This window comes from Anopheles marshallii, chromosome 2 (assembly GCF_943734725.1).
Source record: "Anopheles marshallii chromosome 2, idAnoMarsDA_429_01, whole genome shotgun sequence".
Classification (NCBI taxonomy): Eukaryota; Metazoa; Arthropoda; class Insecta; order Diptera; family Culicidae; genus Anopheles; species Anopheles marshallii.
The window spans coordinates 29,567,138-29,586,842 of record NC_071326.1 but is presented as its reverse complement, the minus strand read 5'-3'; the positions used below and the strand labels follow the sequence as shown (position 1 = coordinate 29,586,842).

At 43.3% G+C, this 19,705-nt stretch overlaps 1 protein-coding gene across 1 annotated transcript; it reads right to left on the bottom strand.

Annotated features, from left to right (window-relative positions):
- Positions 1-13,741: 13,741 nt before the first annotated feature.
- On the bottom strand, positions 13,742-18,964 carry LOC128717824 (mitochondrial import receptor subunit TOM40 homolog). Its single transcript, XM_053811497.1, is given in 6 exon segments — positions 13,742-13,850; positions 14,133-14,357; positions 16,571-16,896; positions 16,964-17,363; positions 17,365-17,391; positions 18,876-18,964. Coding segments are annotated over 6 exon segments (1,176 nt in total).
- Positions 18,965-19,705: the final 741 nt, after the last annotated feature.

The window sequence follows — 19,705 nt, the reverse complement described above, 5'->3', positions numbered from 1 at the left end:
ACTGTTTCCTTTTTAGTGTTACGGGATGTCCTTGGGATAGCGTGCATTCTTTCCCGCTGCACTCTAGTGGTGCGAAACGGGCGAAAGTGATTGTGCGATTGATGGTAGTGTCCGTTTAGTGTAAAATCCACACGTCATTCGGTTGACCCATTTGCATAGTAAAAAGCGCCATAATCCGGCACCAGGCTGGTGAGTGAAGACGCGACTTTGTGTTGATTGTTTGTTTGACATCCGAGGAGAAGTTTGTTTTTTTGTTTTCTTCTTCAGTGTAAAGGTGAGAAACTGTAGCTGCAGTTGCATTTTTTAGTATTAATCTGTGCGCATCGATAGACGATGCAAATTAATTGTACAAACACGAGCAAAAGTGTTGCATCGCAGAACCAAATCATCGCAAAAAAAGGTGTTGATTGTTTTGTGTCCGCCTGTTCGGACGTTGGATTTGAAAGAGAAAATGTTTAGCGAAACTGTTATCATTACAGTACAATCGGTCTGTTTACCTTTCCTGATCTGTACCGATCCTCGGGGCGGATTGGTAAAACCAACCGGAATGTACTGCAAGCTAGCAGTAGATTGCATTGTTGCAATGGTAGCATCCAAACAACCTGATCGTACGGCACTACTTCACACAAAAAAAAATCGAGGTTGAAAAAAAAAACCAATCGGACATAAATCAAATTTCCACAAGGATTGCATTTGTCGGGTTGCTTGAGAAGTTGTTTGAAATTTAAATGAACTCAAGCTGGTGGCTGGTTTTACATTTAGCTTTCTCTTTGCACGCCCACGTTCGGTTGCACCTACCGTACGGATGGTTCGGAATCTGTGCATTTTCCACTGCCGTTTCATTAGCTTTCAACCCAGTCCACCACCTGTGCAACCAGAAACGCATTTTCAGCTGGCGTGTCGTTAGTTACTAACAAGTGCTGGCAGGTCGAAAACGGAAACGAAGTGGCGACACATCTTGCACGGACGCGTACCAGACAGACAAGTGACACCACACAGGATTCTAATTAATGTTCATTATCTGACGAACGTTTGGATCGTTTGGATACGGTTCGGTTTGCACCGTCATCACCACCAGTGTGATTATCCCATTTTGAGAAGTTTACCATTACATCTTGGGACCAAGCGTGCGTGCCGTGCGGGTTTGCCATCCCGAACCCGAATGGTACGATAATTAATGCCTCCGTTGGATTCCTTCAAGCGAGGCAGGGCTAAAGCTTCTTAGTGTCAGTGAGGTAAACCTTGAACGGGCGGTTGCACTGGAGAAGGTTCGTTCAAATGGAAAATTTCTACAAGCGGGGGGCACTTTTTTGCAGCGGCCAAACTCTTATCGCAAGTGTCGAAAATTTTGACAGCACCGATTTTTGAAGCCTTTCCAACGTTTTGCAGCTGCACGAAGCTAAAGTCCTGCTTGATGGGAGACTTTAACCAGTCCGGAAGCGGGGCACCGGCTCGGTACGCGGTGACGTTAGGGGAAAATGTAAATGATTTTCCCATCACTTCCTGGAAAATGACAGCCCCACCACTACCACCAGCTTGTGTATCGGTGTGGAAACTTTTTCCTTACCTTCGGCAACTGTCCAATGGGATTATTGCGGACAAGAAGTTTACCGAAGCATTTCGGCACTAAAAGAATGGAAAGTAAGTGAGTAAAGAGACACACACACACACATACAAAAGCGCTAAAAGAAAATCCAAATGCAAATCAACTTGGGTAGGTAAAAGTTGGGCCCTTTTTTTGGTGTTGCTGTTGCTCGCTACTTCCATCTTTGCGTAGGGTTCCGATACGTACAAAAAAGTCCATCATTGGAAGGACTTCCAAACGCACCACACGACGTAGAGTTCCCCCGTAGCAGGTCTTTGGTTTGCATGGCTTTTCCTTAGCGTTTCCTTCCCTTCTTTTTTTCTCTACCGAATTCGATACAACCGTAGAAATCGACAACTTTTCACCCATTTCCACAGGTAAATGCCGGCACCGAGAGCGAAAAACCGATTTGAATTGTAAACGGGATCGCTTTTGCTCGAGACGAATGGAAACGATGTTAAGATCACTTACGCAGTGGAGCTGTCGATTGGGCCAACCCAGCACCACAAGGTGAACCCGTAAAAATGAGACTGTAATTTCGGGGTTTTCCATCGTGGGAAGCGTGTGTACCGCATTGCAGTGTACATCGATGGGGACGGGCTTACCAATTCGGCATAAAAAAAGATAGAAAAGAGCGCACAAAAAAAGTTAATTTACAACACTATTGCCCATGGACGCGCAGCACGACTGTGTCCCGCTCATTTTGCATTTCGATGTGATTTGATTTTTTATACCACAACTTTCAACCTCACCGGAACCCATTTCGGTCGGTCGGCCATGTCTTGAAGTACGTAAGGAAGTGTACTTTTTTATTTAATGGATCGGGAAAACGGCATCGGGAAACATGCACGGGGAAAACTGTCAGGGAACAACACGGTCGTCAAGCAAAAGTTTCAACTCATTCCCTCAGCATTAAAAAAAAACGCACAAAGAGGTATCCATTTTTGTCCATTCACATACAGGACGAAACCAAGCTTGGATGGAAGCGACGAAAAAAAAAAACCAAGAACCTTCCATCGGTGTGCTTCTCTAACTCAAAACCCTCCAATAGCGTATGTCTTCCGCCCCCCAAGGGTATTATCTATTGTATTTTTGCATAATTTATGGTAAAACCAGCTCCTTTTTTCCCATCCGTAAGTAGTAGCGTTCGCGTTTTCCTTCCTTCTTGTCCCTCCCTCCTCCCCCTCTACATTTCCACTGCTTTTGTGAATAATAGTAAAAGTATCAAAAGTATAAACAAAAAAAAAACCGGTCAAAAGTTTAGTAAATAAAAAGAAAGACACAAAATGGTACATAAATCCGGTTCGGTTAAAAGAAAGCAAAAGTGCGCAGAGGAAAGAAAGACAAAATGAAATAACATCACACAGTAGAAAAAAGACACACACACACACGCACACAACAAAAAAAAAATGCGAGTAACCAAGAAGTGAAGTGAAAAGATTTTAATCTACTTTACATAAATTATGTCACAACATTTTTGCTGACGGTACAACACCTGGCACAGAATTCTACTCCATTCGCGTGTCCACTTCACGCTTTGGCAAACGCCGGGTCCGGGACCGAGACCGGCTAGCGAACGCTTCGTAAAAGTAATTTGTCGTGTAAAGCGCAAAGACACTGGGCGCATCGGCCACTGGCCCGGCAAACGTGTGCGAGTTGAAGATTTGCATTTCAAATGCTTTACAATCAAACCTACCTTGCAATATTGTGTTTTGTCTGGCTAATGCGTATCTTCGCAGCCGCACCGTTCGTTCGCCTGAGTTTATCGCTCAGCGCCGACCAAATGCTACATTTAAACGGGCATTACCATAATAAAAACGATTAAAGTAAACTTCCCATCCCTGCCAGTAGGGAAATATACCGGCAACCCCTGTGATTGTTTTCCTTGCCTTCATTAGCAATAACATTCGATACAGAGTCACACAGACACTATAATCCTGCCTGGTTGTCCGCTAACGCTACCATGGGGGTTTGAAGGGCCCGAAAAAAGGCCCAACTCTCTTTCTAATCCTCGCTACCAGGCCGACCGTACAAGACCAATACAAATGACCCACTGCCGCCGCCGTAGCCAATCGCGTTACGGAGTGCACCGCCTGTTGGCCACAAAATTCGATCTACCTTTATCCTTCGAAGAAACCCCCTCTCCCTAAGCGCTTGATTATCTTGCCCGCAAAACAACAGATTGTACACTTCTCAAGCGAATCAAAATGCGCACGGCAGGAGAGAAACATCACACCACCACCATTTGGGTCGTACCGAAACCTCAATTTGTTTCCCATCTACATTTATAGCTAGCGTACCGTTTTGTTTTCTATTTTTCCCGTCCGAAGTACCAGAAATGGTTCCTTTTTAAATTGTAACCGACACAGCAGCCGTAACTTCAACAACCATCCGATGGATATTCTCATCGATCAAATGCAATTTATTAGGCAGCAACCAACCATCCTGCGGCACACAACGCCAGCAGCAACGTGAAAACTTCACAGGTGAGTTATTAATTTTTAATTAACTTGCCCATCCAGATCCGTGCCACCGGTGGAGCGGGAAGGCTTTTGTTCTAATATTTCAACAAACTATTTAGAAGCCCTGACACGCGCCCATTCGATGAATAAAGCATATTGGTGTGCCCATTTTGCAGGAGGGAAGGAGCGCATTTTGTGTGTGTGTTTGCTCTCTTTTTTTGCCGGCCTGTTGGGCGTATGGAAACGTGGCCCGGTAGGAACCGATCTGGAGGCGTCGAAGTCGATAAATCGTTGGCATTTTAATTAAAATTTAATTCATTATGCTGCCGTCGGTATTCATTATGATTTCTTCGAAATTACACCAATGTTAGGGACTGTGGGTAAATTGGTTTCAGTTTTTGTTTCGCTGAGCATCGTACTTCTAATTGATGTTTGAGTTGCTGTTGCTGACAAGCTTCTTAGTATCACAGAACAATTTTAATTTCGAAGAGTATTGATAAAAAGGAATTTTGCTATGCAAAGTGTATAACTTTAGGCGCGTGTAATACTATTTCCGTTTTGAGAGCCCTGTTAGCTATGCAATTCCCACAAAACTTGCGCCTAAATGTATGCTACCACTTCATGATCAATGCTAACGAAACGAACTCGTGCAGTGATCGTTACACCAATCACACTCAATCTGTTTTGATCGTAGCGCGACCAGTTGACAAACTTTCTTCACTTGCTTCTTATTCTAATCTTACCTTCCCTACAAACATTTGCAGGCAGCCACACTTTCGAACGATGAATTATTTAACAGCAACTGTACCATTCGACGCGCTGCAAACTTTTTGACAGTGGTTTCGGCTTCGGATTAGATTCAATTTATCCCGCAGACACTGCCGCACGCACATAACATCGAATGAACCGAAGCTCACACCGCTCCGGTTACATTCATTTAATCAGCTAACTTTGCCTGACGACCGTAGCGTCTGTAGCGAAACCCAAAACCGGAAGTGCGAAAGACACACACAGCCATCTTACGCTACCATGCTACCGGGTGCGGGGCAGGGGTAAAGGATGGCCATCCAGGACGTGCTGAGCACGCACGCACATCGGAGATGGTAATTGAATTTAACGTGTCGCCAGAGATGAAGGACATCGCATTTTCCACAGAGCAGAGTGGCAACATAATTAGTCCTTACCGCCTTCACGCATAACGGCGTCCCCGTACCCGGCATGATGAATCGCGAGCGGCTCTCGGTTTCGAAAGTAATTCATAATTCATCGGGGACGCAACATCTCCCACGTACATTTCGTTTCCGTTCGGGGCACTGAAGAAGAGTTGCTGTTGTTGTCGGACGCCCATTACCGCCACTGGTGAGCCTCAAAAGTGGCTCTTTTGAAAAAAAAAAATGGCACTCACACTCCAGGCACATGAAGTACTGCTCGGTAGCAACCGTATCGCACCGCAAGCACCGCATTCTCGCACTTGACTTGGTCTACGTTTTTAGCGTACGTCGTGGCACAAGCATTTTTCGCACAATTTTTGGTCGCCTTCACTCGTGTGCTTAAATGGTTGGAAGAGTTTCCTTTTTTTTATTTCATCTCACCATTTTGAAGGATCAAATAATTTTACCACTTAATGGTACAGAAGCTAGGAGGAAATGAAAGCGTTAAACGAATACAAATCAAGGGCAAACTGACAAACACGCATAACAAGGGAAATGTTCACAACCTGTTACACATCGTTTGTGGTGATAAGATGTTGTTGAATAGGAAATGGGTTTACGATTACTTTAGGCACTACTAAACGTTTACTTTGCTGGAAGATTTGTGCGAATCGCTACTGAAACTTTCGAAAGTAACACTTCAAATCGTTAAACCGCTAAACCGTTTTACATGCAGCAATACTTTAAAAAGCTATCCCGCGTATCGTTAATTGCATACCTTTAGGCGGTTTCCCATCGTCATCTTCATCCCATCGAACACGAATGCGAAGCGAACACACCTTTACATGTTTATCGCAGCTTAAATTTAACGCAAAATCCGTATTCATTGCAAATAGCGTATTGTCCTTTATTGTGTTTCATTCTTGGTACTGTAAATAATTGTGTACTGGTAAATATTTTTAGTTTAAAAAATCCGCTGTTCTGTTGTTTGTGCAACCAGCGCAGCGAACATCCTCTTCAACCACCGTTGTGTGTGTGTGTATTGTAACAAGCCCAAACGCATTTCTCCAACCACCTGCTGGGGAAGCTTAAGCTAGAAGGAAATTTCCTTTCATACTGCCGGAAAGGTCGAATCAGTCGGACGAAAATTTTAAGCGCCAGCATCTGTTATGAGATTGTCGTAAATTTTTCCGCTTCTCCGCGCACACTCGAGGAATTCATCCGCGCGGTAAGTGTGTACGCCGCCGGGGCCCAGGTTTCTTTGAACCTGAAGCGTGGACGCTCGCAGCCAACGCGCCAGCGATGCGGTAAAGGAAAGAAAAGCACTGCTTGCGTTACCCTGTGGCACCCGCATAGACACAAGCCCGGCAAAGAAACCTCTCTATATGTGTGTGTGTGTGTGTGTGTGTGTGTGTGTGTGTGGAAAGCTTTCCTCCCCCAATGACCATGTCCCACTTCCCCGGAAGGAACCGGAAGAAGCGTAATGCCAATTCCTTTGAAGACGGGCTTTCGCTCGAGGGATGCAAGAAAGAAGCGAATTCGCCCACCCTCATCCGCGACGTAACATAATTGTACCGTCGAAGCATGACGAGTGAGCGCCGGCAAGATCCGGGCCTTGCTGGAGGAATGATCGCTTCGAACGATGTGTTCCTAACCGTGCGCTTTCGTATGCTTCGATTATTAGCTTAGCCCGTTGATGCGATGCACGGTTCAGAAAACCTCAATCATAACACAAACGATTACGAAACATAATCAAACGAGGCCGGGTCCCGACGGGCTTGGGTGACCCGATCCGCCCGTATCCCGTGCCACTGGGGCCGGCGCAAAGTCAGAGTCAAAACTTGAAGATGCTCTCGACTGAATAATATGTGGAAATTTATCTGCCCAGTGCCGGAAGCTTCTTCCTTACGGCAATGCTCGGATGTTGCCGGTACCATTAGTCATAAAAGTGCTTCAGTTGGGGATTTATATCGTCTACGTGCTTCCGCTGTCGAACGTAACCGAGGTGAAATAGTATCCAATCGTTGTACAGTGCTCAGCACCATGTAGCAAGCTTGTCTCGAATGTCTGTTTGCTCTCGATACAGCACGCTCGAGCGCAACGTGCACTGGCGGATCATCAAATGCATTTACTTGCTGCAGGGCGGTAGAGTGGATCACAATCTTACAGCACGACCCAGCCGTACGGTGCTTGCATGCTAATAGGATGTATTGATTGCATTCCGGACGCTTTGTGTGCGGAGATTCAAACAAAACATTAGTGGAAAATCATTTCTTTTTTCCATGTAAATTATATATGCATTACTCTGAAATGGATTGTGTACTAAAAACATTAGAAGCATTAATTTGCTTTAAAAATCAGTTATACACATAGAATATCGGACTTCAAAGACATTTCAGAAATTTATTTAAAGAACAGAACAGACAAGAACTTATTATAGGTCTTTTACAGTGTTTTTTTCAGGCCAACTTATAAACTTTCGCCATGCATTTCAACACCGTCGAATTAAATATGAACATGGCGACCGTATGCTAGCACGTTAGCATTGCAATCGAATATCTTGTGTAATATTAGGCTAGATGTTCAGGATACTTTAAGTACCTATTGACCAACGTTTGAGTTTCTTTTACCAGCTATTCCGGAAATTTAGATCTTCAAGAATTATAAAAATATGTTTTTAGATATTTTTAATACTCTGAATGTATTTTTTCCCTTAAGCAACTACGCAATTAATAAATGCTACTAATACGTATTAGAATTAATCTTTTTTCCTAAGGTTAATAAGCTTATTCGTTTCGTCATTTAAAAAATAATGGATGAATATCCTATAGCTAGATGAATGTGTCATACGGTTTGCATACTTTTAGGCGCAATTACTCTTTAATTCACCACTCGGAAGTTTCACCATTATCATGCAGAATGTGCAATCGCCTAAAGGCGACGTTTTGAGTCGAGAAACAAAACCGCGGGATAATTCATTCACTTTACTAGGACAAAATATGCTACCATGCTGTCCCATTAGCTGGCCAATTCTTCGTTTGTAATTTTTACGTTCTTCTCAATAACCCGAAAACCCTTCCCAATGTGCTTCCTTTTTGGTTCTCCCGTTGTGGTGTCTTTATCCGCGTGGGGTGTTTTGTTTCCTTTATCGGCATTCTATCAAATTTAATTACCGACGAAACGTTACACCATAAGGGGGTGAAAGGCGTCTCCTCTCATTGCGCCACCGTTCCAAAGCCAGTCGTAAAAATGTTTGCCCGTTGGTGTTCCGACTGAATTTATCACCCGTTGAGCTTTCGGGCAGCAAGGAATAGGAATAGCTTGTTTTTTTTTTTGGGCCATTCGAGGGGGTTGGCAGAACATGGACACATTTTCGGGAAGAAATTTATCGCTTCATTAAATTTTCACCAAAAGAAAAATCGACCATCGTGAACGTACACCGTGGACCGGGTTGTGGAGAGACCGGGTTGTGGGGGGTGAGGGATTTGGGGACGGTGTTGGGTTGTTTTCTTCCGGCACAAGCAGGTGCTTTTTTGTGAGACGCCAAACTTTGCCTTTGCAAAATCTTTTCCCTACACTGAAAGGTGCTGAAGTGACGTGGGAAAATAAGGAGCAACGCCAGATAAAAGCTTACAAATGAACCATGAACCGAATGGGTGTGTGTGTGTGTGTGCGTGGAAAACTCGACGTGTAATGCAGGGAAAACGCTTTCTCATCGCGTTTTGGTAACAGTGGGACGAACAGGGAGAGAAAGATAGAGAAACGTCCAAGAATGTTTAGAAACGCAACAACACTCGAACCGTGGCGACGACACTTATACACTTTGGCCGATTTTCCCCACTTGTCCCGCTGTCCTCACTTTCTAAACCATTTCCCACCCTCCGCAACCTTTCGGTGGCGGGGATTAATGAAGATAATAAATGTTTAATTTTTTAATCGCACCAATGAGAGTAATTAAAGAAATTTCCCGTTCGCAGGGGCCACTAAACTTGTTTGGAATGGTCGTTTTTTATTTTGTTTCTTACTGCTAGCAATTCCCTATTTCATCATCCTCGACGTAACGCGAAAAGAAAAACAATCTGTGCTGGCATAACATGAAAAAAAATCCAACATTTGTTTTGGGAAAGTTTGCCCCATTGTCCCTCCCAAAATTAGAGAAAAAAAAAGATGGGATGAAATTTGGTCCCAACAATGCAAAACAATGAAACAAAACACGCTGCGTGGGCGCCTAGGCTTTACAGCAGCGGTGGATGAATTTGGCTTTGCGTTCGCGTAACAGTCCTTACGTTTCCGTTACGTTTTCGCTGTACCATGAAGCAGCGAAAGATATTAAACTCCACCCAAACACGTTAACGTTTAATCTTTAATGTTTTCTTTGCCGTGCGGCGTAAGACGAAACGCCATAGATAACAAGCGCCAAAGGAGCGCAACGCATGGCGCGGATTTGGTGGAAGGAAAGCATAAATAACGGTGAGCCATAATTCTTACCGCCCAAAGTCAGCGCAAAAAGGGCTAACAGATGAATAAAACTGTTTTAAAACCAAACAATACTATCAACATTACAGCTTGATGGGGAGGATGACGTTTAATTGTGGCCATAATACGATTATGGTGACATTTCCTGCACGCCACGAGCATGAATGTGTCGACTACAACTGCACGACCGCGCAATACAAAAAGCGAAGGATCACAAAATGTGTGAGGGAAAAGTTTATGTCATGGTGGGGTTATCATGATACATCGTGGTATTATTTCTTCAATGAATGTGTCCACCACTACTGTAAAGAACCTTGAAAAGATGGTTGAATAAATCGATCTGTGTTTGGTGTGTAGAAACCTAGAACAAGCGAATCAAGTTTCGAACAAAATTAAGATAATTACAGCACCCAAAACTGGATGGAAAACATACTGGAACTACTCTCAAAACCACTAGAACTTCAAAGGAGGAATTAAAGAATGAAGGCCAAAAAACTTGGTGTTGGAGGAAAACTTTTTTCATCCACCTGATGACATATTGGCAGGATTGAATATTACCAATACCGTCCCACCGGATGGAAACCCTTTTCGCCCACACATAAATCCATGCTCACCCCATCACTCCCGATCGATGGAGCGTGGTCAGTGACACATGTCGTCTGTCCATTTTTGGCCACGCCATTTAAACTGCATCCGGTGGAAGGTTCGGCGCACGAAAGGCTTGGGGGTGAAGTGGAAGAAAAAGTTGCCCAAACGTCACCCGTAACTAAACCACCGGAACCGAGCTGACATACAAGTTTCGTGCCGGTACGGTTGAACATTTTGCTACCAGTCTCCATCGTCAAACAGCTCGTTTACGGAAGCACCATTCGCAGGCCGCACTTGTAGTGTATGCAACACAAAGCCAATGCTAGGCGAACTTTTCCGCAATCTGGCCGGCAAGGATGGAAAGACATTTAAGGGTTAGGTTATTTAAGCCGGCACTATCGCTATGAGATTGGTTCGTATCTCACACTGGAATGGGAAGTTATCGTTTCAATCCGTGAGTGAAATTAATCCTTTTCAGTGGGTTTTTGGGTCACATTCTGAAACAAATGCGCAACATATTACAGCGTTGCAAACATGGTGACAATGCCAGCCAGAACACTTCAGCCCTGTGGGACATAACATACACGGTCGATGACAGTGAAATATTTGCCTATCGATTTGATCAAAATTCCATTCCAATCCAACCAATCATATTCCGGTTGGTGGCACTTTAGATAAATAATCAACAGATCGGAGCGCATTATGATGTAAAGAATTGATTGTGAAGCATTCTGGTGTGAACAGCGCACCACAATCACGAATCGTGCGCACGCAAAAAGCGCACGAAAAACAAAAACATAACTTGCACAATAGCACAATGGAATTTGATGCACCACTGATAACTAGTTAATTTTCATCGGATCGTTTATTAAATTCAATTTCCAGCGGATCATGTTTGGTTGGGACGAGGCGGTCATCGATACCGAGCCGGGAAGAAAACCACGGATAAGCATCAATTGCATCGCTTTTTTCCCGCCCCCACAACTCAAATCATTACCGTTTTCCATGGCACTAATCGATTGGGAATTAGAGCACCATTTCATTGCACCATTGACGAAATATCTCAACAACTCTCACATACGCATTAAAATGCCATTAAAATGCGTATTATAGTGCTGGGTGTTGGGGGAGTCGAGGGGGCGGGGGGTGAATATAGTCACACAAAAAAACATGAACTCTCTGCCAACCCTTCATTCCATTTAATTTAAATCAAATGCAGCCATGAAACCAGGGACTGGAATCAATTAGTGCACATTTTTTTTGCTGTCACACCAGACGGAAACCTTACTTCGGGCGCACACTGTTTGATAAGTTATTTGCCAATAATACTAATTATCTTTAATTTATTGCTCACATTTACACTCAAAACCACTCCATATGGGTAGTAATTAACCAAAGAGAGTATTTAATATTTTGGTAAAAATTTTCATGATAATTATCCGATTTCCGTGGGCTATTTTTCGGGGTAAATTGGGAGTAAATCGTTGTATATTTATTTACAAAAAATTCTTCTTCTTCTTCTTCTTCTTCTTCTTCTTCTTCTTCTTCTTCTTCTTCTTGTCTAGTAGGAACTTTATCCACCTAAGGTTAGTTGTGCTATGTTCATCCGTCCATGTTCAGGTTAGTGATGAGAAGATTGGAATTATGACCAATCCAAGCGAATCCGATGCGATCCCTTGAAGAATTCTATTATCACTTCACTATTTCAGATGCTTACCTATACACCTATATAAACGCTTGACTTCGAAGCGCCATATCATTTCCGACTATGCTTTACCATCTAATATTTGTAACTGGTTAGTACAAGTCCTGTGTATGAGGGAACGATCTAGCTGCGATTTAGTGTCGGTATTGTCTTGTAAAGAGAAATTGACAACCTTAGCGCAGAGCTAACAGGCCACATCACTCAAACTTTAACCAAAAACTTGATAAAAACCTCACTAAATCGGTAAGTAACCCAACATACGTGAGTATTGTAGCGTTTAGCATGTTTCAGTTTACTCTGCTCGGAAAGATCTCATTGATGTTGGAGCGGTCAGATTGTAATGACGCGTTGATTCAACGAATATACAAGTCACTTTGATTTTAAGAATAGGATTACTCATGGTTTGACGCAACAATACATATGGCGAGAGAAGATTCCTCAGGCTGTAGAAAAGCCTTAGCGTGCATTTCAACATCAAAATTGTTGTCGTTGCTGACGTTCTCTTCTCGAAACACCTGTCGCAACGAACGAAACTTAGCCTCTATAGAACTTCTTTAGGTCTAGTACTTGCACACGCTTCTGAGACATTTGACTGACGAAGTCTCTTAGCCGTGTACGATAAGAAGATGCTCAGAAGGATTTTTAGCCCCGTATGTATGGCAGGACAATGGAGGAGCCGCTATAATGATGAACTCCATGAGAATGACACAAGATAACCCAGCCAGTAAAGTCTGTTTAGGTCGTCCTCGCCCGAAAGGCTGAGATAATGGATCGGCTAACGACGACGCTAGACTGTAGTTCAGAGGTCTCCTGCAGCAGGCCAAAACTGATATTTTTTCTTACATTACATTACATTTTCTTCATGTTAAAATGAAAGGGCTAAAAATATGATAAAAAACCGGTAAAAAAACAATAAATAATAAATAACGTGTAAATGATCCTGCTTGTATCAGGTTAAAGTTGTTGTGTATTATTTAAAAATGTCTAATAATATTTTATTTTTATTTTTATTATCATGAATTAAGTGAAAGAAAGCCCTCATTTTATTTTAAATGCAAAACTTGAGAGTATACACACCAATGGGGAGGATTTGAATTAGAGTAGGCAACCTTTCAACTAATGCCTCCCTCTTGCTCCGGTCGGGGAACAAGCAGCGTGATGGCGCAAGGGTAAGCAAATTAAATCAATAGAAATGACCTATTCCAACCCTTTGTCTGCCACTCATATCTCGTACACGGAGCCGATGAAATGGATATACTGCGCGGCACAAAGGCCAGGAGAACAATGAAGCAGAGAGAAACACAGATTATGATATTCCAATTGGATGCTATTGCATTGCACGAACCGCCCAAAACGTTAACGCACAGTGACAGTTTGTGGGTGATAATGGCGGTTACGGCAAGCTCGCACACGCCGTGGGCTTTCTTTTTCTCGCGCGCGTCACACAAAAACCACCCAATATCAACCCCAAACAGGATCACCGGTGGATCCGTTGATTCGGATGAGCTATCGGACTAATTTGCGCCACACCGGGCGCGTCCCGGGGGTTTTGCGGTTGTGTGCCGGATTGAAGGTGTGACGAGTGCCTACCACTGGTGTCGTTTAATCTTCCCATCGTTCAACTGCAAACCACCAACACTAGCGAAAGCGATGATGTTTTTTCGTGTTCGACTCCACTCCGCCTCCATCTGCGGTCGTATCGATCGTGTACCGGATTGGGGTCAACGCTACCAGCCAGCCGGCGGCATGTTCGGTGGCAGCAGCAGCCCGGCACTCACAGCAAATTAGAATCCAAATCAATCCGAAATCCACACTGGAACGTGTTTTTCGGCGCGCAAAACAACAAACTCACACAGGCGGTGAATGCGGCCGCCGTAAGCTTTCTGCATTCGATTTTCGCGCGGTATCCATCATCGGGACGTGTCGGTCATTAACATCATCGTCACCGGTGCCATCCACCCAGTGCATTGCGTGTGTTGTGGATGGGCGGGGTGGGATTGAATTTTTCCAACCCGGTGCGCATGAAAAGAAGAACCAAACGGAATGAGCGAGTGACCAAGCGCAGCGGGGCAATTCGGATTCGATTTCCGATTTAATTGCTCCGAAATTTACCAGCTCCCGGTTATCGTGCATTGAGGGTTTCCTTTTTTTTGTTTCGTACTAACCTGCCATAAGTGAAGCCGATGGTCCAATCGGAATCGAACGACCCACGGATCACGGTGTCCGCGTGCTCCAGCCGATAGCAGACGCTACCGAGCGCCCGGTTGTGGCGCTGATTCACAATCATGGACGAGCCCATCTGCAGCGTGTTGGACACTTTTTGCCAGTAACTCAAATCGAACGCATCGCGAGACACTGTTGCGGCCAGTGTGTACGTTTCCCGATTATATCTGTGAAGTGAAACCAGTTACACACACCACCAGTTATATAGCAGCATGTTAGATTGCTGTAACAGAGTGTTGTACTTCCATCCATGATTGATTGCAAAGTATGCAAAGTGCAGTGTTGCACCGCTGGGGAAATATCAATTTTACTTGGTATTTATTTTATGATACTTTTTCCAGGTCTCTTTTGAGGATTTTTAACGGATACTGGGTATTTTTAATAACAGCGAATATTTGAATTTCTGTAGAATTGTACAGGTAAGGCATATCTACAGGAACAGCTATCTGATAAAATCGTACTGTATTTTTTTTTACAATATTTCTATCATATTTGTGTTCATATCTACATATGCATTGTACAAAATTTAATTAAAATGGTCTATGTATTGAGGTAAAAATTTTATCTCTCTCTCTCTCTCTTTTTCTTCTTGGCGTAAAATGTTACTGGCATAGTATACTTATTTTACCACGTAGCCGGATAGTCAGTTCTTGCAACGGGGGAGTGGTCTGGATGGGATTTTGGTCCGGTCCGTTCGTGTGAAGACTTTCGCCGCTACCATCAAGCCCCAGGAACTTTATTGTGGAATTTTATGATTCATGCTACATACCCGACTGGGCGGAACAGAACGAATCCGGGTAATTCGTGCAAATGTGCATTTCTATTATGTGTATAAGTTTATGCTTCAATTATGAGGGCAGATATCAAGTTATTTATTAATTTATTTATACTTCCATAATGGCGCCCTGTGTTGTATTTCAAAATTTCAAGTCAATTTAATACCATAACTATCGGATCAGTCAATTCCACTGGTGCTTCACAATATGTAAAGTAATTTACGGGGTAAAACAAATCTGTCGTAGTTGATTCATAAATATTTTTTACCTGTGTTTGAGTACTAACTGCGAAACATGTAACACTAAAACTCAGCTCTTCGTAATTGATTATTTCGTATTTGTTTACATCCAATAAAATTTCCCGAGTAACGCGAATAAAGCGTGAAAGAGAAAAATTCACGTGACTAGAATTTTCACGTAATTAACATCGATTAAATTTCATACTGACGGATCAAACCGTTACGATACACATTTAATATCGATATATTCAATAATATTTCGACAATTAACGTAATTTTTTTTTCGAATGCTAGTTTTGTGGTATTATAATGTAACGAATTTTATATAATATTGTTTGTATTTAGTATTCAGTCAGTCGGATACTCCATTGCACGATACGAAGCACATTTATAATTGACATTTTTTCATTTATTTTGTCAATTACAGTAAAATTTTTCCGTAGCGTAATTGTCAAAATAGTGAAATGTAAGGTTTTTTTTTTGGATAAAATTGAAATTTGGCAAATGAAAAATTGAATTCTACTTCTTAAATTACACGCACTGTCAAACATTTTAGATTTGCGTATCTCGAATTCGCGTTACTCGCGAGATGACTGTACTTAAAGCGCTTGGTAGGTTCGAGCATTTAAACTGTTTTGCAATTTTGTAGAGAAATGTCAGCTTAGTTATGTAATAATTATAATTTTCCATAACACATTCTAATTACTGTGATGTTCCGTTCAGAATCGAACAACGGACAGCTTCAAATTCCGGACATTATTCACATATTAGCATTTTTATTTCTATGAAATAGATGGCAGTTGCTTTAGAAATTTGTTCTCGAATATCGTGTCAATCACTTAAAAGTAATAAATGGTGTGGTCATCAGTCTAGCTATGAACATATTCAGCTAAAATGTAAAGAATGTCCGGAATTCGATGATGTTCATGATTCGATGCAGATTAATTGCGATAATTGCGATGCGGTTTAATATATTTGTTTTACTCCTTGGTCATTTACCATGGTAAAAATGCAGAAAACGCAAAATACCCTTCAAAATAAAACCACTGGCAACGGATATTCTACTAGGAAATATAACATTTCCTATAACAAAACATACCTTGTTTGGTACCTCAGTACGTACGAACAGGCAACACCACGCAAACCAATACCTAACCACAGACAACAAACGATTGAAAATGCCATTTTAATCCATAATTAACAACCCATGGATTGCAATTATCTAGCAGTGTGCAATACAACGTCCAGCAATGTCGTACGACTCTTCTTAACCTGTAGCATTAATCCGCTGTATCCCAGCGTGCACTTATCTCTAAGTAGCCAGTGGCTTTCCCCTGCCACCGTCCTCTCCCCCCACATACCTACCTTCCAGCAAAGGCCACACCGGTGTTGTATGTGCCCCGGTAGCACTCGCACAGCACCTCCACACCGAAGCACAGCCGATCGTTCAGACTGACCAGATGATCCACGCTGACCCGGTACGTATCGGCCGTGCCCGGCGTACTGCAACGCACAGTGGACGTCCGACTAAGGCCCGTATGCTGCAGCGAAAGCTCATTAACGAACGGGTCCGCGCCCGGTTGCAGCTGCAGCGCTAGCTCGAGCCCAACCGAACGGACGGGCCGGTACAGCATCAGCAGGTTCGCGCACAGCGTACTCGGGTTCACATCGAACGCTACAAGTGGTGTGGTCTGGAATTAATTCACGTCGACAGCACGTTACGTCGTGGCGAGCAGGAAGAGCGATGAAGCATCTTACCAGCACACTGTCGCTGCATCGTCGCCGGAAGTGTCCACCGAACCGGAAACCGGTCGGTGTCACGTGGCTCAAGCTCCAGCTGGCTCCCATCGTACGGTTCACGCCGCAGCTTCGCGTCACGTTCAGCTGGAACCCTTCGAACCAGTGCGGCCGCAGGTGGTTGATACGCTCGTGCAGATTCGCCATATCGCCCGGATTCAGCGGCGATTGCCGGACGCCCGACGTCCACGCGAATGGCCACGGAAAGCGGGCCCCGTACCGTGGATCCGGCTCCGGTACGCACGATGTCCCTTCGTGCCCGTCGCTTCCCATCTTCTGCGTTGCGCACCTGCTTTCAGCGGGTTATGTTTGTTGGATGCTGGCGACGGCACAAAACAGCGACTGATGAATGAGAAATTTCACAGCCAGCTAAGATGGCGACGAGCCAACTGCGATGCAAGCAGCTTTCATCATACGGCGGGGAGGTGTGTGTTTTTTTTTGGCACAAACAACACACAATTCAATTTAGCTCAACACCAAAACACGTCTCGCCAACTGGGATCGGTAACGAAAACAAAAAAAAAGGGAACAGCTTTTGATTTTCAACCCCGAACAGCAATCGCCGGGGAGCAATTTGCATAAGTAAGCGCCAAAGTGTCAACGTGCCAAAACTGACACCGGTGATGACATTTACGACGATACGAACCGTTCCAGTGGCGGCCGTATTTCGATTGCGCTGCATGCTTTCCAATTCCGTCTGTTCCGAAGTGCAACCATTTATCAAAATGCATTTTTCAATATTGGCACGAACAGAAAGGAACGGCCCCATCCACTATTGCACCGCACCGGTACGTAATGCCCGAAAACGTCCGCATTATCGAGTGTGCGGACCGGCGAGTGCGAAGTACCACTGCAGTAAAATGATGAAAAATCACTTCAACCTGGAAATACTGTAGCAAATGCCGCTCCCATGTAGTGAGAGATTTTTTTTCTTTCCTTCGAGAAATTCAATGGAACACGGGCGCTGAAGCGAAGGATAAAACAATAAATGCCACCGCACCGCGGCGCGTCCTTCGGGGTGTGCACTTGTCGCCGGGCAGCGTAAGGATGAGCTTAACTAAATCAAAAAAAAAGGAAACCCCTTTCCGTTCCGCTCTGCACATTGCTCGATGCAGATAAACAGTATTTCTTGTGAACTTTCACCCGATTCGATCGACCATCGACACTGTTGGGAAGAATTTCATTCCTTTTGTGGCATGACCCTCCATGACACGATGGTACAGCGGTGGACATTTGGTTGCAAAGGAAATTTTAAAAAATAGGACTGATGCTCTATTAACTTGAATAATATAACAGCTACAGTAGAAGATTTACTTGAAATTTATGAACATTTTATTTGGTTGGCATTTTATAATGGACATTATTATAAAACCATCAATTTGCAGCATTATTTTGCTTTATTCTAAATTTTTTGCTTTTTTGCTCACCTTTCAAGAAAAATATTTGAAGTTTAATTTCCTTCCGTTCTATCTGGACTTTCCTTCACAATTGCTTCAAGAATCCCCAAAAAATGTCTGGTGGCCAATATTTTTGGTCACGTCAAATTTCGATTGCTATTGTAAGCAGTTTTACTTGGAGCACTATATTCATATTCGGTACCATACAAAAGTCAACGCTTAATTCAATACAAAATTAAAATCTTTTATTTTCCCCACGTAAACATTTCTCAAAGCATCTGTCGCGACAAACGGAGCAGGGACTATATAGAACTTATATAGTTCCAGTACTCACATACGCCATTGATACATGGACTTTGTCCAAAACTGACGAAACCCTCTTAGCCGCGTTCGAGAGGAAAAAGCTTAGAAGGACAATGGTGAAATCGCTGCAATGGCGAGCTCTTTGAGCAGTACGGCGGAACTTACTTTCGTACTGCGGATTAGACTCGACAAGCTCCGGTGCGCTGGTCACGTCATAAGGAAGATACCGGGCGACCGATCCGGAATTCTTTAGATTGTTCATATGGCTCAAATTGGGATGGAGTAATTGGCATGAGAGCTAGAAATTGGTTAGAAAAGCCGACTAATGACGGTGCTCGACTGTGAGCGGTTTAGAGCACTCCTGCAGCAGGCCGTTGTAGCGCCGAATAAGTAAGTAGGAATGCTTGTCATGCACAGATATTAATATGTTTTTAGTAAACAGAGACATTTGTTGAGGATATAAGTGATACCGCTATCGATTTGAAAATAGGTTATATGTCTAATAAGCTTGTTTCCCGGTATTTAACGAATTAATGGATGAATAAAGCTAAATAATTTGACTAATCCAAACAATTTTATAAATTTATTTACTAAAAATTAAGATTGCATCTTATACACGGGAATACAGTACTTGCTTATCCGGAGCTAACCCAATTCAATCCATGGTTCCATCATGGACGACCTAAAAACACTTTACGAGTTGGATCGTTCGGTGTCATTCTAATGACATGATCTACCCACCGGAGCCTAGCAAATGTAACTTTCATCTTTTCAAAATCTTTCTAATATCAAAAACTTTTGCGTAATGTATGAAACGTCCACCATTCAGCGCCAATTGTACCACTGTGCTCTATTTCGTTCAAAGGAGCAAATAAAAACAAAAAATTGGGAAAAAATACAGCATATCATCCTTGCTTTTTTTGGGGTCTGTGTGGGCTAGCTGGTAAATATTGTTCTGGAACTCTGGCCCATCCCGTCCGATGCTAACTGAATTCACAATCAA